Below are 24,689 nucleotides of genomic sequence, written 5' to 3' on the forward strand. Positions count from 1 at the left end.
TGATCCCACATCAGGACTCTCCCTCAGCCCCTAACCCCACTTATGCTCCCACTCTCTCTCAAATAAATAAATAAATTTAAGGAAAAAAAAGAAAAAATAAAACAAAACCCCCAATATATGAAGCATTTCCTAAGACTAATGACCAGCAGAATGACCTATAATCTCAGGCAGAAAAGTCACTGGGGGATGGCCTTCTTGCTAAGGGTTTTACCTCAGGTCTTCAACTCACTGATTAAAGCCACTTCCTTTCTTTGGCCTGTTTCCTCATCTATCAAATAAGGCCCTGATTGGGAATGGCAAATATTTATCTCTTATTTCGGTCTGAGGTATCAAACATGGCTGCCTGGAGTGTTGTGTTGTGAAGGATTCTGAGGTCGAATGTGAGAAGAGCAGGAAATCGTGGAAAGGTAAATTAGGAGTGTCCACCCCTGTTGTTGGAGGAGAGAGGATATCTCATGTGACATCCTGGAAATAGGTGATATCATCTCATTTCCAGCTCTCGAATTCTACAGCTCCTGATTCTCAACAGTGAGCACGTTCCCCAAGCCTCTCTGTCAACAGAGAGGTGGATCTTCTCCTTACGATCTGGATGGGGTGTGATGCTGTTCACTGTGGGGCAGTGAGAGAACCTCTGATCATTCGTTATTATTTCAGGACTCTCCTCAGAGGCCCCACCCACGAGGGAAGGGCAGGCCCCGGGCATCGAGGAGACGGATGGGGAGCTGACAGTGGCCCCCACACCAGAGCAGCCAGAACGGGGCGTCCACTTCGTCACCACAGCCCCTACCCTGAAGCTGCTCAACCACCACCCACTACTCGAGGAATTCTTACAAGAAGGGCTGGAGGGCGGCGAGGAGGGGATGAGGCCAGCCCTGCCCTTCCAGCCTGACCCACCAACACCGTTCACCCCGAGTCCCCTTCCCCGCCTGGCCAACCAGGACAGCCGTCCTGTCTTCACCAGCCCCACTCCAGCCATGGCTGCAGCACCCACTCAGCCCCAGGCCAGAGAAAGACCTTGGAGCCTGGAGTCAGAGCGCCCTGTGCTTCGCATCACAGCCCCCCTACCTCCTGTGCCCAGCCCAGGCCCCGGGGAAAGGCCCAGTACCACACCCCCTAGCAGAGCATGGACTCCGACCCAAGAGGGTCCTGGAGATATGGGCAGGCCATGGGCTCCAGAGGTCAGGTCCCAGACCCTGGGGCTCGGGATGGAGGGAGCCATCATGACCTCTACAGCATCAGGGGACGATGAGGAGACCACCACCGCCATCACCACCGTCCAGCCACCAGGTCAGCTCCCTGCTGGCTTGCAGATCTGGAAATGGGGGACGGGGGACGCGCGGGGCCCTATAGTCCTCTGCCCTGTCACTGTGCCAGCCTGCCTTGCCCTTTGGCACCAAGGGCCAGCCTGCAGGAGGCAGGGGGGTGGGAGCTGGATGGCCTGGGTTCAAATCCCGATTGGAAGCAACGACAACAGACCCTAGGAGTTTCGCTGAACCTCTCCGAGCCTCATCTGTAAAATGGTGGTAAGACCCACCTCATTGAGCCATTGTGACAACTGAGATAAGAATGCACCTAGCAGGTGCTCAGGAAAAGGTGGTCCCCTTCTTTCAACAGGGAAATAGACACCCCAAGAGCTGGGCTTCACCACACACACACACACACTGGTCAGCCTTAGTTGAACCAACATCACCAGAGCTGGGCTTAGCCTTGTATTTCCTCCTGCCTCCCAGGCCCTTGTAGCTGGAATTTCTCAGGCCCGGAGGGCTCTCTGGACTCCCCCACGGCCCCCAGCTCACCTACAGATGCCGGCCTGGACTGTTTCTACTACATTACCGTCTACCCTGGTTATGGTGTAGAAATCAAGGTAAGAGACCTGGTTCCCATGGGGACAAAGCTGGAGCTAGTGTGTTATTTTTCCAGAAAGTGCTGGCTACTGGGAGAGGTGGGGATGCTCAGGGGCATCAGTTGGCCCAGAGCCAGGGCTGGGCCTAACACTTGGCCAGCTTCTGCCCTACGCACCAGGGAGTGAAGAGCTACTGTTCCCAGGGGCTTGATCAGGAGCTCAGGAGAGCTTGAGGAGGGCCCTACTCTTGGATGAGCAGGGGAGTGGGTGAGTGTCTGAATTTACGTGGCTGGGGAGCAAGAATGCAGGACATCGTGGTTGGGCCTGAAAGAGCCAGGGGCCTCATTGACTGAATTATTCACTCACTCATTCCTTCAGCAAATACTCCCTGAGCAGCTCCTCTGGGCCAGGCCCTGCTGGCTCCTGCGCTGCAGAGTTGAGGAAGACAGACATGGTGCATCACCAGAGAGAGCCACCTGATGGGCGAGTCAGACCCCCAGCCCCAGCCTCCTGCCCCCTGCCTCCCTGGGCCATCTCATCCCTCCCTTGGGATTAAGACTCTCTCTTAATCCTCAACCCTGAGCCCGCAGGTCCTCATGGATGTCCCACAGCCTCTTCCCCCTCCACGTGCCTCAAAGCCAATTCTTCCCTTTTGCTCCCCCAAACACACTTGCCACACCACTCCTGACCTCAGAGACGGACACCTTAACCCTTCAGAAACATGGCGCAGGGCCACCACCGTGCTGTGCATGGTGAGGCCAACTTGGCCCTTCTCTCTCTCTCTTCTCTGAGTCTTGCTTGCCCCCACTGTCCTCTGCCTCCACCTTAGTCCCTTTTATTATTATTATTTTTATTTTATTTTATTTTATTTTATTTAAGTAAGCTCTTACGCCCAACATGGGACTTGAACTCATGACCTGAGATCAAGAGCCGCATGTTCTACAGACTGAGCCAGCCAGGCGCCCCTCCACTGCAGTCATCTTTCCCATATGAAATCAGTCCTCCCCTCCATACCTCCCCAGAGGCCTCTGAACCAAGGCCAGTCCCTCTGGCCTGTGTCTAGCCACTCCCTCCCTCATAATCTGCCCCCCACCCCCCCACCCCCCACTTTTCATTGAGCAGCTTGCAGCTAACTGGATGGGCCAAGCCCACTTTCCCCACAAGCCCCAACTGTATGTGCTGGTCCCTCTGCCCAGAAGAGTCATCCCACTATCCCTTCTGTGACTTCTTTCCTGATGCCCCATCCTACGAGTTTGTTAATAGCCGGCCACATCCCCAGCTAGACTGTGAGCTCCTTGAGGGGTACCCTGGAGCACAGGGCCCAGAATGGGGTCTCCGTGGACTGGCTGAATGAATGCACAAATGGATGGAGGAAAGAAAGAAGGAGGTGACGGTAGCCTGAGTCTGGAGACAGAATGGAGGTAGGGGCAGACATTCAGCCTAGCTGAGGCCATCAGGCAGGTGACTGGTGAGCAGAGGGAAGGGGGCAGAGGAGGAGTCCGGGAAACAGGGCAGTGTTGGCTGCTCCCAGCTCTCGGCCTGTTCCCCACCCATCCCAAAGCCCCTGGTTCTGGGCCTGGAGCCAGCTACACCTGTCCCGGGGATGTCAAGGCCAGGTCTCTGAGCCAGGCCCAGAGGAGGGGGGGCCCTCTCCCACCACAGGGGGGCCCGTCCCCTTCCTTCTGTGACTGTTTGCTCCCGTTCTGCCAAGCCTTGGACCCTTGCTCTGGGCTGGTGGGGAGGGTAATTAGGAGCAGCCACCCCCCCACCCCGAGCCATTAGCACTCAGTGCTGCTTAATTAAGGTAATTAATGTAAAAGCATCACCTAATGAGAGGTGGTACCGGCTGTGGCTAACCGGGTGGAAGGCGCCAGCTGCAGGTGTGGGGAAGGGGGAGGGAAGGGGCAGATGCCAGGCTGGGGGCCCCCCTGCAGGCCTGAGCTGGCTGCACCTGCCCCCCCCCCCCATTCCCACCGAAGCCCACCGAAGCCCACCGGGCCAGGCTGGGCCCAGTCCTGGTACTTGCCGCAGTGGGGCAAGATGCTGGCTCTGCCTGCTCCAGCCCTGGCCCCGGGCACCAGCCCCACCCTGGATGCCCACCCCCCTCTTACAAGCCCTGTGTCTGTTGTCTGGTGCTGCCACATTTTTTTTTTCATCAGAATGCAAAAGCTGTTACCAGGCAACCTTGAGATGAAGACCTGCCACAGCCCTGGACTGCTGTCTGGAAATGTGGCAGGCAGAAGCTAGCACGCCCCTCTACCCCACCACCATGTCCTTGGGGACTCCCTTGGCCCTGATGGCCTGAATTAGAGTCTGAGGCCATGGCAGGAAGGGCCGGGGGGTGGGCGGGGGGGACAGCATCAGCCAGGGCTGAAGCAAGGGTTATGGTTCATCTCCTTCTGGGGCCAGATCTGCAACCCCTGCCCCTACTGGGCCTCCTGGCCACACCACCCAGGTCACCTGGGGACCTGAATCACTGATGCTGCAGACCACTACCCACGGAGAATTGGGAAAACTGAGGCCAGCAAAGAAAGGGAACTGCCCACAGTCACTCAGTTAACCGTTAACTAGTGCTTTTTGATGAATGAATTTGCTCTGCAAATATAAATGGAGCGATTACCACATGGCAGGCTCTGTGCCAGGAGCTGGACACAGTTCCTGGGGGAGACGGAAGTCCTTAGCACTGACCAGAGAACGCTCAGCGCCGTTGGGATGGAGTGGGAATGCCAGGATGGGGCGCGCTTCACCAGCCTGGAGGGTCGGAGGGGGCCTTCCGGAGGCCGTGATACCTGCTCTGGGGCCTAACAAAGGAGAGGTCAACCGACACGCCTGGACCGGGAAGCGGTGCCTAAGGCGGACTGGCCGTTGACGGTTACCAGGGCAGGATGGGACAGGTGACTTTTGTCGCCCAGGAGCGGGAGGTGAGCCTAGGGGCTTCCGGATTGCACTCCTGCCAGAGGCTGGGCCTGAAAGCAGCGCTTGTCTGCCCTGGGCAGTGGGGGATGGAACGGGTGAGGCGGCTGGAAGGCCGAGAAGGTGCCCGCCCTGGCTCTTTCAGACTTGGGGAAAGGCTTGTGGCTTCCCTCCATTGTGGGTGAGCCCCTGCCTCCCCTCTGCGAACTCACAGGGACGGTCCAGGGTAGGTGGAAGGGACGGAATCCGGGGTGGGGGGAGGTGGGAGAAACCACGGGAGGAGAGGAGCATGTGAAGAACCCACAGATCACCTCCCTGACACCATGCTGAGCCTCTGCCATGTGATGTGACCACGGCTCTGGCTAAGGTCTGGGGCCCCTTTTCATGAGGAACAGGTTCAGGGGTTCCAGAACCCCTAGCTCCCCAGCTCTCCGTGTCTTGGACTCCAGCCCCTCATAACCTGCTTCTTCTCCTGCCTCCTCCTCCCCCAGGCTGTTGCAGTGATTTGTGCGCTGAGGCCGAGGGTCTGAGCTGCCCACAGGGAGGAAGCCCGCTCAGGTCCTCTGTCATCAGAGGAGGTTTGCCTGTCTCAGCTGGGGTCAGGCACTGGGCTAGGCTCTCTTGAGAGGTCTAGAAAAGCCCCTTTAGGATGGGTGGGCACAAGCCCCCTGGCCCGTGTGGGTCCCATCCCTGCTTCAGGCAGCCGGTCTCCCCTGAGGGCTCCAGGCCTTTCAAATGGGCCTGGCATGTGCCTTTCGTTGCACTTGGCATCCCAAGAGCCTTCCCACTGCCAGTCTCCATCTTGGCTTGGCTGCTCCCTGAACCATCTGGAGCTTAGGCACAGCTGCCCATAGTCCCTACCCTAGTGCCCCAGGTGTCCCCATTGGAACACAGCTCTCCCACGCCAGAGGCCGGCTGCCCGGTTGATAGCCAGAACACCAGGACCAGGCCTGATGGGGACACCAATAGGGTGGTGGGTCAACGGGGTGAGATTTCTGGGCAACCTCCTCTTTTCTGGCTCCTGGAAGGCTCGTCTGAGAGGAATTACAGAGGTGCAGGCAGGTCTGGCCCCACGCATTTAGACCCCTCTCCCTATCCGTAAAGTAGACTCTTTCCCATAAGGGCTTGTGGACAGGCACAGAGGCTGTCCTGTGGGACTGGGCTTCCAGCCCTGCCTCTGCAGCCCGTCTCTTGGTGACTGGCAAAGTCCCTGGCCTTCTCTGGAACTGTTTCCTTCTCTGTCAAAGGAGATGAACCAGATGATGCAGAAGGGCGCTCCTAGCCAGTCCTTCTGAGCGTGTCTCCTCTCCTGGGTTCAGGAAGCTCCCTCATAGGCCAGACTGGGCCGTGGCCCCTCAAGCTCTTGACCCTGCTTTCTGCTCCTAGCAGCTGTAGAACCTGGCCCAGAGAGAGGGTGGCTCCCAGGGACAGTGCCTCCTAGGCAGAGCCCTGAAAGAGCTGAGGCTAAGGTGGGTCGACAGCCAGCTATCACCATGGCAAAAGCATTAGTCTTACCAAGGTAGAGCCCAGGTCTCCCCAAGAAGGGGGAAGAGGACTGCTCAGCTGTGCTGAGCCCCTTACAGGTGGGATCTAACTTAACCTTACAACCCTAACCAGTGGGTATGACCATCCCATTCCACACACGAAAACTGGGGTTCAGAAGGTCATGTGACTTTCCCAAGGCCCTTTCAACTAGTCAATGATGGAGCCGGAAGTTGATGCCAGGACTCAAGAGCCCCTCTTCTTCCCCTGGCCCAGGAGATTGGCCCAGGTGTGGCGAATCCGAAGAGGCAGTGCATTTGGGGACTGTTGGGGGCTCTACCCCAATCCCTTTCCTCAGCTCAGCCCTGCCTGCTCCTGTAAGATGCCCACCTGGAATTCCTCCAGTCTGGGGGCAGGGCCTGGGATGCTATGCATGAAGATAAAGCACTAGGCCAGGAATTGGGGGTCCTGGTCCAGAATCCTGGCTTTGCTTTGGATGCACTATGTGACACAGAGAGGAACTCTCAACTTTTCTGATGGCGAGGTTCCCTTATCTATAGAGCCGAAGTAAATACAATCTGCTTTGCCTCCCTTACTGAGGTTCTGTGAGATCTGAAAGGATAACGGGTGTGAAAGAGCTTTGAAAACCATAGTCTCATGGGAAAAGTTGTGATTCTACTGCTGTGGGGAGTGGGGGAGCACATGGGTGAGGGGGTGCACGTGGAGGTGGGGGAGCACATTGGTGTGAGGGAGCACGTGGGGAGTTGGGGAGCACGTGGGTGTGGGGGAGCACGTGGATTTTGTAGAGCATGTGAATGAGGGAGCACGTGTGAGGAGGCGCACGTATGTGGGGGAGAACGTGGGACTGAGGGCCCACGTGTGCCATGCCATGTGTTTGAGGGAGCTGCTCACAGGCCCTGCTCCCCTGCGCTCTCCTGGTCACCAACACCCATGTGTGTCCTCTGACAGAGGCCCAGTCGCCATCTTCTGGGGGTGAAGCTCACACACTGGAGTCATTCTTTTTTTTTTTTTTTTTAAAGATTTTATTTATTTATTTGACAGAGAAAGACACAGTGAGAGAGGGAACACAAGCAGGGGGAGTGGGAGAGGGAGAAGCAGGCTTCCCGCGGAGCAGGGAGCCCAATGCAGGGCTCGATCCCAGGACCCTGGGATCATGACCTGAGCCGAAGGCAGACGCTTAACGACTGAGCCACCCAGGCGCCCCCACACTGGAGTCATTCTTGAGCTCCCCTGCCTGTGCAGGATTTTACTCAGGGGATTATGGCACCATCCCACCTATGAGTCACACCATTAGGGCCTGTTCTGGAGACCCGACTGGCGGCTTTGATGGGGACAGACAGGCCAGTCGAGTCTGATGGTCTGGGGGGCTGGCAGAGGGCAACCTAACTCCTCCCCACCTCCCATTCAGGAAGGAGTTGGCCCCCTCAAAGTGGTTATATTTCCTTCCTTGAATTGACCTCATGGTCGGCTGGAAGCTGGGCAGTGCTAGACAGCCCAGGGTCCTGTGGGAATTGTCCTCACCTCCCTCTGCTCTAGCTTCCCCCTACCTGGCCCCCAGCTCCCCCACCCCTAGTCACAGGCTAGGGGTGTGGGAAGACAGCCCTTGTGAGCAGAGCTGACATTTCAGTCTCCCAAGCTCTTCGGATGCCTGCAAATTGCATCAAGACTTCATCACCCTCCTTGTCCAACACTCAGCCCTGTCTGGCCCCTGTCAGGCCTGGCCCTCAAACAAGTGACAAATTACATTGCAGCCACTGCGGCAGGCCGGCAAGTGGGTGCTTGAAACCCAGGGGACTAGAGCTGCACAGACAGCCTCTAGCTGAGAACAGGGTACCTCCTGGATGTGAGCCCCGGGCCACCCAGGCCCACTGCATCCCACGCTCATGGCAGCCCTCACCACCAGGCTGTGCTGGAGGCCAGGCTAGCTGGAGGGGGCCATGAGCCTCAGCTCCCACTTTTCCCAGCCTTAAAGGCCTCTTGGGCGGGGGGGAGGGTTGGAAGGATAGCTGGTGGGAACATAAATCTCAACCTCTTGGAAAAAGCCCGGTCTGACCGAACCCCCACTGCTAAAGCTGGTGGGCCTGGGGTCTGGGAATAAACATCCAGATGTCTGGATGCCTGTCTGCAGGTGACAGCTGCAGCAGGCTGGGAGCGAAGGAGTTGCCTTTGCCTCCAGCAAGGCAAGATTCTGCTACTTAACACCTTGGTGACCTTTTGCCAGTTCCTTAGCCTCTCTGAGCCTCGGTTTACTCATGGGGATTTTACCACACACCTTACAGAAGTGTGGCGGGGAGGAAGTAATGCCTGTAAACAGAACAGGGCTTGACGGCTGTAGGTGCTCCATGAATGCTGATTGTTATTGCTGTGTTGTCCCTGCAGATGACAGAGCAGTGGGGTCACAGGCTGGAAGTTATAGGTCAAAGGATATTTACGGCAACTAGGAAAAACGCTAAGTTCATCTCTGCTTCTCTGCTTTTGCCTCCTTAGTCACTTCCCTGTGGGGATGTCCTCCCTCCCTCCTCCTCCTGCTCCCGGTCCAGCCCCCCTAAGGCCCTCTCGGACTCTCCCTGAGCCGCTCCTGCCCCGCCCCAGGATTCCTGCTGCATGCATTCAGTGCCACTTAAGGCAGAATTATATGCTGCCTGGCATCTCTCGATAATTACAGATTCCACGTGTGTGAGTCTTGTTTGCCCAACTCTAGAATCATAGAATCTCCAAGTTTGAAGGGACCTCATCCAGCCTCTGCCTGCGGCAGGAATTCCCTGAGGAATGTCCCCAGCAGATGGTCCGGCAGCCGCCACCCGAATGTGCCCTATAAGGGAGTCTCCTCACGGAGGGCCAACACTTCTGCCCTAGCACCCTGCCTTGAGCCTTCTCTTGGGCCCCAAAGACGCACTGGGTCTTTTCTCTCGGGCAGAGAAGTCCCTGGGGCACATCTGTTGTCAGCACGCAGGGTCTCAGGGGCCCAGAGCGCGGCTGTCTCCTCTAACCCGCCTGGGCTCAGCATCCATCCTCTGTGCTCCTCAGCTCACAGGAATCTGGTGAAGAATGTACTTCCAGGGGTCCATGCATTCACTCTCTCCACACATCTTTATTGCGGTTGGCCATTGAAGAGGGCGTTGTGACCCCAAATGCCTCCCTGGGCTTTAATGGAGAAGAACAGAGAGGACAGGTGGGGAGGGCTTAAGGCAAAAGAACTGACTGGCCTGGCTTGGGAGGCTAAGTGTGGTGGTCCTGGGATCTGAAAGAATGACCAGCTTCACCAGGAGGGCAGGAGGAGAGGGCTTTTCCTGCATATGCAAATGCCCAGAGGTCTGGAGGTAAAGTGTAGCCTCTGACTGCAGTGTGGGCAAGTGAGGCTGGCTGAGCAGTCTGCAGAGGCCAAGGTGGGCAGGGCCTTGAGGGCCAGAGCAAGGCATTTGGACCAGATAGTGGGGGCTTTGAGGGCTCAGTGGAGCACCACCAAAGGATTTCACTATGTTCGGATGGTCGGCCACAGGTCGGGGCTATTAGCTGGGTGCAGTTCAGAAAGTATTTATGAGGAGGGAGGAGTGGGTGAAGCCCTGGAGGTAGGGAGGCCAGCCAGGAGGCTGCTGCAGCACTCCAGGTGAGCAATAGTAGCGAGGAGCTGGGAAGTGGCAGGGGGGATGAAGAGTAGTAAAAAGATCTGGGTCCAGGAGACCGGGCTGAATGACTGATTGGCCATGGGGTGTAAGGGAAGAGGCAAGATGCCAGTTTCGAACTTGGGCGTGCAGGTGGATGGAGAGGGAAGCTGCTGGTGGAGGGGGGCTGGGAGAGTGGCTCAGTATGAGGCGGGCTGGGGGTGGGGTGCCTGTGAGGCATCCAATAGCGGGCGTCCAGGGGAAGCTGGGCACGTGGCTCTGATGCTTAAAAGACCTCACATGGCTGGCCAGGCCCTTGGACACCCTGTAGTTCAACACACCTGCTCCATGCCCACTTTACAGATGAGAAAACTGAGCCCAGAGAAGTGAAGGGACAGGACGCAGCTGGTGTCCTGGTGTCACTGAAAAGCTTTGGAGACAGAAAGACATGCTTGCAAATTTCAGTTCAGCTAATAATCTCTATGTGACCTTGGATATGAACTTCAGATCCCCTCTCGCAGGGTTACTGGGAAGGTGAAATGAGCTCTTCCTGTGCTCAAGTGCCCAGCTCAGGGCCTGGGGGCTCCAGTGGCCAAGCGGCCCTGAGGATGGGCCATGCCTGGGGCCCCAGGGAGTCTGTGGGCGGCAGGGCTCAGTCACAGGAGGAAGCCTGACTGCTCCACTTTGCACTGTCTATCCCATGGCAGGTCCAGAACATCAGCCTCCGAGAGGGGGAGACGGTGACTGTGGAGGGCCTGGGGGGGCCTGACCCGCTGCCCCTGGCCAACCAGTCTTTCTTACTGAGGGGCCAAGTCATCCGTAGCCCCACCCATCAAGCAGCACTGAGGTTCCAGAGCCTCCCACCACCTGCTGGGCCTGGCACCTTCCATTTCCACTACCAAGGTAGGCCTGGGCAGCTGGGGGAAGAACCAGCCCAGACTGGGTGCCGTCCTGGGGATCTCTGGTGCTATTATAGGTGTGGGGGTGGGGAGTCAGGGGGGCAGGCACAGGCGCCCAGTGACACTCGGCACAACTAGAGGTGATTATTGCACATCTGATCCCTCCTCCACCTACCACCCTACAGAGAACTGTTTGTGAAGGCGGCCTGACACAGAACCAGCTAGCCCTGAGGGGCCCATTGCCACTTACTCATTCACTCATGCAGTAAACTCTTCCTGGGTACCTGCTCTCTGCTACGCTGTGCTGGGCACTGGCAATATCAGAATGAATCCTCCAAGTCCTTGACCTCAAGGAATTCAGAATCTCTAGGGGAGGCAGACTCTGAAATAGGCAATAGCAATAGAAGCCCTCTCTTCAAAATGGAAGGGGGTCAAGGTGAAAGGGGCTTGATAGTGACCATCTGGAGACCCTTAGCAACCAATCTGGCCTTCCTGAACCGCCTCACCCACCCGAGACCAGGCTCATGCCCCAGTCAGCTCAGAACACCTCTGGAAAGAGGGGAGGGGCAAGATACAATGGGAAAATCACAGACTCAGGAGACGGGCAGATCTGTGTCTTAATCTCCTTCCCTTTGGCCGTTGACCTTGGACAGGTCATTGGACCTCTCTAACCCTCCTTTTCCTCTGCTGTACCACGTGACCAATAGGCCTACTCCATAAAGTCATGAGGAAGATTAAACAAAAGGGTTCATGTGAAGTGCTTAATACAGCACGTTCCGTGAACGTAGCGTGTTCCGTGAAGGAACCAGAAACAAGTATTAAAGAGATGGCAGGATGGGAAAGGGAGGAAAGGGGGTTTGCCTCTGCCCCTCTTCCATCAGCATCTCTCCTGGCCCCCTTCCCCCAGGCAAAGTCTTCTTGACAGGGCAACCAGTTCAGACTGGGGAGTGCTAGTGGGGAAATAATCGGTGTGAACAATTATGGCATTGCCCTGCATTGTCGGGGACCAATCCTGCAGCCCTGCTTGGTCCATAGCCCAGGGAGGAGGACAGGCGCTGGAGATGGGGATGTTTGGAACCCACCTAAGAAGCACTTGCCCATCCCTAGCCTCTCCACCCAAACTGGGAGCGCAGTCTGGCGTGGCAGCAGGGAGCCTGGCGGTGGGCAGGGGCTGGCCAGGGGCTTGGCAGAGGCAGGGGGCCAGCTGAGACAAGGGTGAGCATCTAGGCGGCCCGGCCAGCCTCCCTAATGGCTCATCAAGCCTCCCTAGCAGCGGGCATAATTTCACGGCACGGTAACCTTCTCTCTTGCCGCAAATTCCTTTGCACAAAACCCTGGACCTTTTCTCTGTTGGTCCAGACAAAGGTGGCTGAAAGGCAGTGAGCTGGAGGCCCAGCGAGGGGTGCAGACCCCAAGGAGGGGCTGGGAGAGCTGGCCCAGCCCTGCCTTCTGCTCAGCTCCCAGAAGCCCTCCCTCCTCGGCCCAGTTTTTGTCAATGATCAGCTCTTTCCTTAATGAGTGTAATTCCCCTAATTATAGGCTGTAATTAGCCCTGATCCCAGAGATGGGAACAGGAGGAGCATGTGCTCACACGCGTGTCTCCCCGGGCTGGAGAAAAAGGGTGCCAGAAGAGGGGGCGAGGGGACTAGTACCCACATCACTGCCGGAGCTATCCAAGATAATGTTGGAGATCACAAGGATGGGCCCCCACAAGGGCCTCATCTGCAGAACCGGGCTCCAACTCCCCTCCCACAGCCTCAGGCAGTGTGAGGAGGCAGAGGGCCCTGCCAGGCATGCCCCTCCTCCCTCCTGAGCATTCCTGGCACTGGACTTGGCCCCAGAAACAGACGCTGGGGAGAAAATAGCTCAACAGATTGCAGTCATACAGGCTCCCTGGGAACGGTAGTCATGGCAACAGGAGGACGCTCCTCCTGGGAAGTGGCCACTATGGAGTCTGGGGGCTTCCTCATCTGCCCCCAACCTCCTGGTCTCACCTCATCCCAGCCCAGTTTCCTAATCCGGAAATGGGGGACCTTCCTTCCCAGAGTTGTGATAAGAACCACAGGAAAGATATAAGGACATCTGGCTCATGACCTAGACCTGTCTGGGTGTCACCCCCCTCCCTGCACTCTGGTTGGGGTGCCCCCCACACTCTTTTCCCTATCCCGTTCTGGCCGGGGGTCTCTCCCCAGATCACTGTGAGGGGCCACCCTCACCACCCACCCAGGGCAGCCTTGTCTAGAACTCATGGGTTCCTCTGACTCCTGAACCCTGGTTTCTACTTCACCAGGGGAAGCAGGTGGGAGACAGGAGATGGAAAGCAATGGGCTCTAGAGCCAGGATCTTCAAGCGCCCTCTCTACCACTTACTGGCTGTGGGATCAGGGCGAGTCCCCCAGTCTCTCTGAACCTCAGTTTTCCTTATTGGGAAATGAGTTAATAACCCATACATTGCCTTCCTTCCTCCCAAGCATGGTGTAGACCTCAAGTAAGAGTGTGAAGGCATTTTAGAAGCTGGAAGGTGCCTGCAGATGTGAGGTGCTTTTATCAATCGAGATTACGAACAATAACAGCAGGCTGGGACATTTGGTACTTGTTCTGTGCCAGGAATTACGCATATGTTCTCTCAGTTAACCTCTCATGTAACAACACTGGATGCAGTACTCGAAATGAGTGGGTAAACAAGGAAACGGAGGCACAGAGAAGTTAGGTAACTTGCCCAAGGTGGCACAGCAAGTAGGGGAGCTTGTGTTCTTCAAACCCAGGCAGTCAGACCCCAGAACCCATCCCCTAAGTGCTGCCCTATTGTGCCTGCCAATCACAAGTAACCACTCACTGGCCATGAGAGAGGGAAGCGTAAGAATCATCCTCTCCCCTTTCACAAACCCAGTGATGATAGCCAGGACGGGTGAAAATCATGAAACTCATTTCTGGATCCTGTTCTTCCCAGAGGCGGCCTCTTTTTCTATTCACACGAATCACACAGAGGCTAGCCGAGGACCTCTGGACCTGCTTAGACCTCTCTTCCCACCCACCTGGTGCCATCAATAAGGGTGGGCCCCTCCACCCCAAGATCCTCAGTCGAGACCATCCCCATCCCTCTTACGACCCTCACGGGTTTTCAGACTCTGTAGCCCAAGCCTTCACTCTGCCTCTCTCCTTGACCCCTCCGGCCTTCTTTCCCCCTCTGGGACCCAATCCCTGACCCCCATTTTTAGCTATCGCCTGGGCTTGGCTCCGGGCTGGGCCTTTCCAGGTTGTTTTGTGGGATTTGCCGCCACCATTCGGTCATACTTGTTATGACAATTCCAAAAGTTATGAAGCTTCCCAAGGCAACTTGTCCTTCCCTCAACTTCCAAAGAAGGCGTGTCCTACCTCCCCACCCTCGCCCCATCCTGTTTTTAAAAGGAGTCCACAGTCCTTGCCAGTGAATACTGGGAAAGCTTTTACTGTCTGACTTCAGTCATTCTGGCTGTAATTCATAGCCATCCCCTATAGGAAAAATAGTATCAATACTTTACATCAGGATAGACTTGTCATTGTTTCAAGTGCTTTCACATCTCTAAGTCATTCAATAAACCTTCCTTAAAGATGTGCTCTCAGCTGGATTCCAGAGATACCAAGCTGAATAAAATACTATCCCCTTTATTCTCTTAATAACCCCATAGGTAGCCTGGCATTTTGAACCTCATTTAACAAATGAGAAACTGGGACACAGAAAGGCTGAAAAACTTGCCAAAAGCGTCAGAAAGCTTGGATCAGAACCCAAGCCTCCTAACTTCCAGCTCTGCGCTTGCTCCACTCACCAGCCCAGGCTGCTGGAAATATTGCTGGCCTCTTCTGGGGAGGGCATCAGAGTCTTTCCTGGAATTCCCGATGCTTCCTCCAGTCCTGAATGACACCTCCAGGCAGGCTGTGGCAGGACTCAGCCCCCTGGTTATGACTCAGCCCTGGCTATGCCCTGGCTATGACTCAGCCCCCAACACACACACACACACACACACACACATTCTCTCTCTGTAGCCTACCTCCTGAGCTGCCACTTTCCCCGGCGTCCTGCTTATGGAGCTGTGACTGTCACCAGCCTCCACCCAGGAGGCAGCGCCCGCTTCCGCTGTGTCACTGGCTACCAGCTGAAGGGTGCCAGGCTTCTCACCTGTCTCAATGCCACCCAGCCCTTCTGGGATTTCCAGGAGCCTGTCTGTATTGGTAAGTGGTTCCAGGGGACTCAGTGCTAAACAGAGGAGTAAGGGGTGGGGGGCTTATCCTTGCTCTCGGTTGCTGTCTGGAACCTTCATTCGCTCTCCATAAGGAAACCAGAAAATGGTCACATACCTCCGTAGCATTGATCCAGCCCCACATATTGAGCTTTTCCTGTATCGAGGCACCACGGTATATAGAGCTGAATTAAACAGGGACCGTGCCCTCAAAGAGCCCACAATTCCGGGAAATGGGGGAAGAAGGAAGCACATGGATCACCAATTTCCAGAGCAGGAAGTAAAAAGCACCAATGAAGAGACATAAAGTGACTTAGGCAGGGAGGAAGCAACCATTCTTAGTTGGGTCTTTAGGAGACTTCCTGGGGGAACTGACATTGAAGGTTTGACATTTTAATGGAGGGAAGAGTGCAGGCAGTTAACACAGAGGCAACAAGGTGAGGCTGTGTTTAGGGACTCAGAAAACAGCTGGGGAGGAGCTCATTCTCTAGAGCCAGAGAACTATTCTTCAGGGGAGCCAGCCAGGTGGTGTCTGGAGGCCAGGAGGCCAGGCAGGCAAGAGACTCTGAACTTGACAGTGACTTTGGGAATAGAGACGAGGGAAGAGGTCCCAGAGACACTGACGAGTGAAGGGGGACAAGTGGAAGGAGACTTCCTCCCAGGTTCTGGGCCTGGACGATCAGGAAGTCTGAGATTGCTACCAGGGGGAGGGGCTTCTTGGCAGAAAGAAGATGAAGTATTTAATCTGCAGTGCGAAAGGCAGCCTGGACATCTTTTCTTTCTTTTTTTTAATAGCTCGGGCTCTTGAACCTTATGTCATTTTATAAACTCTTCCTGGGTGCTAGGCACAAGCAGAGGTGAATAAGCCAGATGTGGTCTCTGACCTCTGGGAGCTCTCTGGCAAGTGGGGAAACCAGCATGCAGCAAGTTCTGTGCAGACCGTGCTGTGATGGGGTGAATTCAGGGCATGGTCAGGATCCAAGGGAGGGAGAGCTGCTCCAAAATGAGGAAGGAGGCAAAGAAAGCTTCCCAGGGAGAGAGCATGGAAGGACAACAAGAATGTTAGCTCAGGGAAGTGGAGTGGATTCTTGGGACAGCATATGCAAAGGTGTGGAATGCACAAAGCAGGCGGGAGTGAGGCCATGACAAGGCGTGCCTGATGAGCACATGCGGGATGGAGCTGAAGCCGAGTCAGGAGAAAGCCGGCTTCATAAAGGGCTTGAAGGCCACCTTGAGCTTGGATGACCTAGGGGTAACAGGGAACCGCAGACAAATTTAAGTGAAGGGTAGGCATGATCACATTCATGGGGCAGTTCCGTTCTGAGACCAAGCAGAAAGGTGGGTCTTGTCCTCTCTGCAGAGAAGTGGAGAAGAAACTCACCACAAGCCCCTCCCCAGGAGCCTTATTAAGTTAAAATATTCTGCCATCTTGAACATCTCAAGACAAGGGTGCTGTGTTCTGGCCAGGGCAGCCCAGTCTCTGAAAGCAGGCAGAGTCCAGAGCTGTGTGTCCAGGAGAGGAAAGTGCTGCTTGGACTCCTCTTGCCTTTGAAACCCCTTCTCTGGCCCCGCTCAACTGCCAGGACCTGGTGGCCAAGTAACCCAGAAGTCTTCAGCGATGGGGCTGGGTGGGCTACTCAGCCTCCCCTTGGAAAGAGGAAAGTCCCAGGCCAGAGGGGTCAGCCCAGGAACGATGGTGTAAGTAAGCGAGGCCAGGTCCTGGCTAGCAATGTCTGCTGAGGCCATAAGATTTGGAGGTGGATGGTGGGTACACCAGATGTTTGTCAGGCCAGAGCTAGTCCTGCCCTCTGTTTTACATCCACTCATTCATTTTATTCAACGAACACTGAATACCAACTCTGTGCCTGGCCTGAAAAGACCTGGCCTCCGCCCCAGGGGGGTCCTAGTGAAGGGACATATCCAAACAATAACTAGTTTTAGGAAAGTGGCAGGAGGTAGAAGCAGCAGATACACCCAGAAGGTTGGAGCCCCTGAGTAAGGGGCTTTAAGGGGCTGCCTGGAGGCAGTCGGGGAAAGCGTCCCAGAGGAGTCAGCCAAGAGGGAAAGTGACTTACCCAGGGCCACTTGGTCAGATCTACCGCAGTCAAAGGAGTTGCACATGAATAATCCCAGGGGTGTGAAAGGTTAGGGTTCTGGAAACTGGGCTGTATGGGGCTGCAGGGTCCCAGGGGCCAAGGATTGACCTCCAGGACCATGGAGGCGCAGAGGGCACAAGAGCTGGGGTGGGTGGGCAGGCTTGATAGGCCGTCCAGCATCCAGTGGATCTAGGGTCCAGAATCCAGCCCACAGTCCTGGCCCTGTCTCACAGCCGCCTGCGGTGGAGTGACCCGCAACGCCACCACGGGCCGCCTCATCTCCCCGGGCTTCCCGGGCAACTACAGCCACAATCTCACCTGCCACTGGCTGCTTGAGGCCCCGGAAGGCCAGCGGCTGCACTTGCACTTCGAGAAGGTTTCCCTGGCGGAGGATGACGACCGGTGAGGGGAGCCCTGGGGGGACGGGAGGGCCCGGCCGGCTAGTGCCCCTGCTGCAGATGGAACCCGAGCCCGGGGGCCGCACCCCAGCCAGGGCAGTGAGACCAGCCGCAGCTCTGCTGCTTTCCTGGCCCAGGCTCATCATCCGCAACGGAGACAACGTGGAGGCCCCTCCAGTGTATGACTCCTACGAGGTGGAGTACCTGCCCATTGAGGGGCTGCTCAGCTCCGGCCGATACTTCTTCGTGGAGCTCAGCACGGATAGCAGTGGGGCAGCGGCGGGCATGGCCCTGCGCTATGAGGGTGAGCCTGCTGGCGCCTCGTGGGGGTGGAGGGCTCAAGCCTAGGGCCTCTCCTCTTACCCGCCCACCTCCACTCCTTCATGGCTCCTTCCAACTTAGCCCCTGCTCACCTAACACTTAGGCCCCCTCCCTACCCCTCCCCTCCAGGCCTTGGGGATTCCTACCCCGTGTTTGCAGGAGACCCCTGCCTGGACCCAGGCTCTCTAGTCCAAGAAAATGAATCCTCTAGAATTTGAAGAGCAAAACAGGCCCCAACTCTTAGAGAAGGAAAATTGCAGCAAGAGACATTCTAGAACCACTCATGCATGCATGCATGCATTAATTCATTCATTCATTCATTCACTCAAAAAAACCATTTATTGAGTGCCCTGTGTGTATGAAGCACAAAACTAGGTGCTGGGAATACAATGGTGATCAAGCCTGCCTCCCAAGCATGATAGGGTATGGTGCTCTGGGCATACTGCCCCCGCTGCAAGCCTAGGACATGCATTTGTAGTCAGGAAGATAAAGGCCTTGGGGCGGGAGGCAGAAGGACGTCTGTCCCGTTTGGCCTGGCTGAGGCTAAGCTGGGCTGGGCCCCCTGATTTGCAGCCTTCCAGCAGGGCCACTGCTATGAGCCCTTTGTCAAATACGGCAACTTCAGCAGCAGCGCCCCCTCCTACCCCGTGGGCACCACCGTGGAGTTCAGCTGCGACCCTGGCTACACCTTGGAGCAGGGCTCTATCATCATCGAGTGCATTGACCCCCACGACCCCCAGTGGAATGAGACAGAGCCAGCCTGCCGAGGTCAGTAGGTACCTGTGGATGGGCCCCCCCTGGGGGGCAGGGAGCAGGGTGGGGGACCAGAGCCAGTGGCAGAGCCTGGGGCACAGGGGCCATGCGATGTGTGAGATTCAAGCTTCACCCCCCGCCAGAGGAGGTGGGGGCTCCCGGCCATGGGTCAGCACTCCTGTGGGCAGGTGGCAGCCCCAGGACATAGCACTGGGAGGGGGGATGTGGAGGGGACGCACCTCCCGGGCCTCCCCTGCCTTCCAGCTGTGTGCAGTGGGGAGATCACAGACTCCGCTGGTGTGGTGCTCTCCCCCAACTGGCCGGAGCCTTACAGCCGCGGGCAGGACTGCATCTGGGGCGTGCACGTGGAAGAGGACAAGCGCGTCCTGCTGGACGTCCGAGTGTGAGTGCCCGCTGGGCAAGGCCAAGCCGGCTCCTGAGCTCTGGGGCCATGTCTGGCCCAGCCCCGCCTGGAGTCCCCAGGCCCGCCCTCCCTGACAGTCCTCCTCCGCAGGCTGCGCATAGGCCCTGGTGATGTGCTTACCTTCTATGATGGGGATGACCTGACGGCCCGGGTCCTGGGCCAGTACTCAGGGCCCCGTGGCCACTTCAAGCTCTTTACCTCCATGGCCGACGTCACCATACAGTTCCAGTCAGACCCTGGGGCTTCGGTGCTGGGCTACCAACAGGGCTTTGTCATCCACTTCTTTGGTGAGCTTGTTGCCCCTGCCTTGCCCTACTGCCCCGGGGAAGGGGATGCCCGAATATGGATCCCAAAGCATGGCGAGTCAGACAGGCCAGGGCAATGAGCCTGAGTGCTCTGATCCAGCAAGGGAAAGCTGGGAAAGCTCCAGGTATCCTCTCCCCTGAAAGAAGCCAGTTTATTTCTCCATCTTCCCTGAGGGCCCAGTGAAAGGGAGCCTTCCGTTGCAGCAAGAGAGATTTGGGTAGGCAGCGGGAAGACCTTCGTCACAAAAATAAGAAACTAAGGAAAGGGGTTTGTTTCTATCTCCTGACCATCTTGAACGAAAGTGACAATTTGCCCACCCTACCCGGCCCTCTCTCTCAGGACTGGGGAACCGGCCAACATGCTTTTGAAAGTAAAGCCAAAGCCGAAATGATAACCCAGGAAACTCAGAGACAGAATGATGTCAGGGACAGGCAAGGAGGGGCGCTTGAGCAGGAAGGAATGCGTTGCTGGGCCTGTTCAGGCTGAGGAAGGCTAGCACAGTCGCTTCAGTGCTGGCTGAGGGCCTCTGTCTTGCTGCCCCTGTGCCCCCCAGAGGTGCCCCGCAATGACACATGTCCGGAGCTGCCTGAGATCCCCAATGGCTGGAAGAGCCCATCTCAGCCTGAGCTGGTACATGGCACGGTCGTCACTTACCAGTGCTACCCTGGCTACCAGGTGGTAGGATCCAGTGTCCTCATGTGCCAGTGGGACCTAACCTGGAGTGAGGACCTGCCTTCCTGCCAGAGAGGTGAGTCGACCTGTTCCCCGTGTTCCCCTCCTCAGTGCAAGATACGAGCCTCTCTCCTCGATTCTGAACCAGACTTCAGCTGTTACCAGCTAGTGCCCTTGAACTTTCTCTATCTCTCGTAGCCTCAGTTTCCTCACCTATGAGATGGGATGATACCTTTTCAAAGGGTTATCCACCAAGCACTTCAGATATTCCCTCCCTGGGAGATGGCCAGTGTTTGTTGATTCTCATGGATAGGAAGGGGACAAATGAGGGATGCACCAGCCAAACGGCAAGGACAGATAATAGGCAGCAGAGCCACGTGTCAGGAAGATATTGGCTGGCTTGGAACAAAGCCAGGGTGGACTGGCTTTTGTTGAGTTCTACCTGGGCTCCTTTCCCATAGTGACTTCCTGCCGTGACCCTGGGGATGTGGAGCACAGCCGACGCCTCATATCTAGCCCCAAATTTCCCGTGGGGGCCACCGTGCAGTATATCTGCGACCAGGGTTTTGTACTGACTGGTAGTACCATCCTCACCTGCCACGACCGTCAAGCCAGCAGCCCCAAGTGGAGCGACCGGGCCCCCAAGTGTCTCTGTAAGTGCCGGATGGGTGGAAGGGGAAGCCTCTGAAAGGAGACAAAAGATGCCACCTCTGGAGGCTAAGGACCTGGCGCCCTCACTGGGCTCTGCCAACTTTGCAGTGCAACAGCTCAAGCCGTGCCACGGCCTCAGCGCCCCAGAGAATGGTGCCCACAGTCCAGAGAAGCGGCTTCACCCAGCAGGGGCTACTGTCCACTTCTCATGTGCCCCAGGCTATGTGCTGAAGGGCCAAGCCAGCATCAAGTGTGTGCCCGGACACCCTTCACATTGGAGTGACCCCCCACCCATCTGTAGGGCTGGTGAGTGTTCTGCTACCCTCAAAACTCCTGTCTGCCCTGGGGCGCCTGGGTGGCACTGTCGGTTGAGTGACTCTTGGTTTTGGCTCGGGTTGGGATCTTAGGGTTGTGGGATCAGACCCCATGTCGGGCTCTGAGCTCAGAGTGAAGTCTGCTTACAATTCTCTCTCCCTCTCCCTCTGCCCCTCCTGCTATGCTCTCTCTCTCTCAAATAAATAAATCTTAAAAAAATAAAAAATAAAAAGCCAAAACTCCTGCCTGTCCCACAGGGCTGCTCTAGCAGAGCGTCTAGCAAAGATGCCAAGTGTGGAACCCCCTGCCCACACCCACTTCATGTTACCCTTAGTCTCTCCAGTCTCTGCCAGATCCTTCTGACCTGGTGACACCAAGACAAATGCTGGTGGGGGCTCCCCTTAGACAAATCCTTCCCATGATCAGTCTACTCCCTGCCTTAGTGGTTTGGCCCATTGGTCTCACCTCTGCCCTTGGCCCTCCCCTCTTGTTCCAGCCTCTCTGGATGGGTTCTACAGCGGCCGCAGCCTGGATGGTGAGCCCCCCTTTGAGGGCCAGGGAAATAGTCTCCCTGCCCCTGGCTCTCACAGCTCCCAGGCCATGGGTTCCCCAAGAAGGGAGGGCAGAGAAAGAGAGAGGTCCGGGACCAGCAGAGCAAAAGTTCCTTTCCCTGCCCCCAGCTAGCTAGAGGGAGCTGGTACCTGGATTCTCCTGGGCAGAGGTGAGGACAGATATGGGCTCTGGGTCACAGGGACTTCTGCCCCAATCCTACCCACTGTGTTTTCAGTTGCCAAGGCACCTGCTGCCTCCAGCACCCTGGATGCCGCCCACATTGCAGCCGCCATTTTCTTGCCACTGGTGGTGATGGCACTCTTGGTGGGAGGTGTGTACCTCTACTTCTCTAGGTGAGTCCGGTTTCCCTTCCTGCCCTGCATACCCGACTCACTCCTGCCCAGCACTTTCAACTCACAGGCTTCTCTGTCCCACAGGCTCCAGGGGAAAAGCCCCCTGCGGCTGCCCCGGACACGACCCCGCCCCTATGACCGCATTACTGTGGAATCAGCATTTGACAATCCAACTTACGAGACTGGAGTAAGTACCCACGCCATTCTTTGCACCCTATCCAGGACCTAATTCTAGGCTCCCTTGAGCAGGTACTCCTGAGGGTCCCTCCAAGCCCTCTCACTCTTTCCCTTTTCCTTGGGAAAGTGGATTATGGGCTGGCAAACCTTATACAAGTTTCCAACTCCCAGCAGTCTCTTTACTTTGCAGGAGACAAAAGAATATGAAGTCTCCATCTAGGTGGGGGCAGCTTGGAGAAGCCAGCTCAGCCCAGCATCACAGCCCAGCAGCAGAGTTTCCAGCTTCCTGCTGTCCCTACACCTCCTGTACATACCATCTGGGAAGGGATGCCACCAATCCCTCAAGAACTTGTGCCCTTCCCCACCTGCAATGCCCACCAGGGCCTATTTTCTCGGTACCACTGCCCACATAGGGCCCTTCCTTGGGTTCAAGTCAGGGGGCATCTTCCTCTGGGCAGAGCACAGCTGGAGCACGTGCATCAAGAACCAGCATTCTCCTGACCTTCCTTCATGCCCTGGACCTCTAGCCTGGAATTCAAAAGCAGAGGAAGAGCACCTCTCTCCAGGCTGACCACCATCCAGCCTGGTATGTGGCACCCTGCAGCAGGGTGAACTTGATGGTGGTGGAAACTGCACCAGGATGCTCCTCACGGGGCCATCACCAGTGGCCAAAACTGCTGTCGACGGTGACCTCTGGGTAGTCCTGGTACGATGACATCAGCCCCTCGGAGAGGTCTCTCGTCCTTCTCTAAGGCCCCAGGAATGGACAGTTCTGCTTCCTGGAGGCAATAATTTTAAGGGACCCTAAGGGGTTTAGGGACGCTACCCCAAGCTCAGGTTGGGCTTCCCTAGGCACTCATGCTCCACACCAAAGCAGGACGTCCCACTCTGCCCACGCAGCCCTATATGCCAGGGAGAGGGAGACCTTCCCCTGATGTTGATCCGGCTTTACAAACATCTTCTTTCCCACTAGTCCCTCCCCCAACCCCAGCCACCCAGCAGTCTCCCTTCCTGGCCACTGGGTTTTGGGATAAGGGGAGTGGGGAGGCATATTCTGGAGAGGAGCAGAGGTCCAAGGGCCCAGGAATTTGGCATGGAACAGGGGGTTAGAGACCCAGAGAGAGACCCAGGAGTTGGCTACAGGCCACTTTGTACATGTAATGTATTATATGAGGTCTGGGCTCCAGCCAGAGAACAATCTTCTATTTCTGTTGTTTCCTTATTAAAACAGTGTTTTTGGAGAAAAAAAAAAAAAAAACAAGCAATGGTCAGGTAGATGGTGCTTTATTGGAGGGAAGGGAGGTGGGAAATAAATGGGATGTGGACTTCAAGACCAGAAGGCATGCTGGACCCACCGATTGATCACTCCCACATTTCATCCAAAACAAGTTACATGCAGGTGCCTCAGGGACTACTGTCCCAACAAGGTCAGTGCAACAGATGGTAGGTGAAGCAAGAGGCCCCTGTGTCTGGCCCACAGGGGTGTGGAAGCCCAGGAACCCAACTGCTCAGCTACCCCAATGCTTCCTTTCTTTTTTTTTTGCTAGGTTCAGTACTACAGGCTGGCACACTCCCAAGCCCCTCCTCAATGCCACTGTATTGTTGACAAGGCCCAGGAAGCCTGATGCCTCTCTCCTTCCCCTTCTTCCCCAGCTGGCAAGGTTTAGGAAACTGGAATAAGAATCAGAGACTGAACCCCTAAATATGAGGCCCTAGTCCATCCTGGCCTCAGGGAATATCCAGACTATCAGGAGGAAGGGCAACACAGCTTAGGGTCGGGACCTGGCTCCTATTTCAGCAAAAGCCCTATCCAGGGGCTCCAGAAGTTGGCTGGAAAGGATCTACTTAAGTTTGCCATGTTTGGTCACTTGCAGCCTCGATGCCCCTTCCCTACGGCTCCCAGGCACCTCCTGAGATGAAAGTGTTAGCTCAGCTTCGGCCCCCAGCATGCACATCTGTGCTTAGAGGTGCGCTCTGCATGGCTGCTCTCCAGAGTAAGAGCATGAGGCAAGCAATGGAGTTATGGACACTCAGAAGCCAGAAGCCAAAATCCCTGAAGGAAATAATGGCAGCCACCAGCACGTTCTACTTCCACAGTCTTCCAACAGAGAGCTCCTGATCACTCATGGCTGCCCACCTCCTGGCTCTACCACAGGCCACTTTGAAGGCTGGAAAAGCTCCAGTCCATGTAGAGTGCAGTGCCGATATTAGCCACAAGAGGTCACTTCAGAAGACATCTGTATCCCACCTGCTAGCTCTCCTCAACCCCCTCCTGAACAACCAGGACTGGAGCTCTCCAAGGTGGCTCCAACTTCCAACAGCTGGGCTGACCTTCCCCTCCAAGTTCTAAGAGGAAGGTGTGTAGAGTGATTAGTTCCCCTGGCACTTGTCAACAGAGCCAAGTATTATATCCCTCATTAGCCCACCACCTGTTCCTGTTCTCCACTGCAAATGATGATGTTGATCAAGGCAAAGCCTTCTTCATTGGGCATAGGCCAATGGACTACTTATCTGCCCCATAATGCTTTCAGGCTGACACAGCAGCACAGCTGGGTCCTGAGCAGTAGGAAGTCAGTGAAAGAGGGCACATGTGGTTCCAACTTCTGAGGGCCTGTGGAAGGAAATAAAACCTCAGAAGAGATGAGGTCTGGCCACTTTCATACAACTAGCTCAGCCCTACTCTCTCTGAAGGCCT

At 56.1% G+C, this 24,689-nt stretch overlaps 1 protein-coding gene across 2 annotated transcripts; it reads left to right on the forward strand.

Moving 5' to 3' along the window:
• The first annotated feature begins 959 nt into the window (after positions 1–959).
• Positions 960–22,394, forward strand: SEZ6 (seizure related 6 homolog). Of its 2 annotated transcripts, none has more exons than XM_021704161.2 (16): positions 960–1,287; positions 1,731–1,864; positions 10,569–10,764; positions 14,783–14,968; positions 17,306–17,474; positions 17,608–17,774; positions 18,365–18,559; positions 18,809–18,947; positions 19,059–19,255; positions 19,828–20,022; positions 20,408–20,599; positions 20,706–20,903; positions 21,409–21,447; positions 21,700–21,817; positions 21,902–22,004; positions 22,185–22,394. In XM_021704161.2, the coding sequence occupies exons 1-16, from the start codon at positions 975–977 to the stop codon at positions 22,212–22,214; spliced, it is 2,571 nt and encodes an 856-aa protein (XP_021559836.1). In that variant the 5' UTR covers positions 960–974; the 3' UTR covers positions 22,215–22,394. The 2 variants fall into 2 exon arrangements, with proteins under 2 accessions (XP_021559836.1, XP_021559835.1); XM_021704160.1 differs by having other exon boundaries at positions 22,169–22,229.
• The last annotated feature ends 2,295 nt before the right edge of the window (positions 22,395–24,689 follow it).

The sequence above is a fragment of the Neomonachus schauinslandi genome, chromosome 15, assembly GCF_002201575.2.
Source record: "Neomonachus schauinslandi chromosome 15, ASM220157v2, whole genome shotgun sequence".
NCBI lineage: Eukaryota > Metazoa > Chordata > Mammalia > Carnivora > Phocidae > Neomonachus > Neomonachus schauinslandi.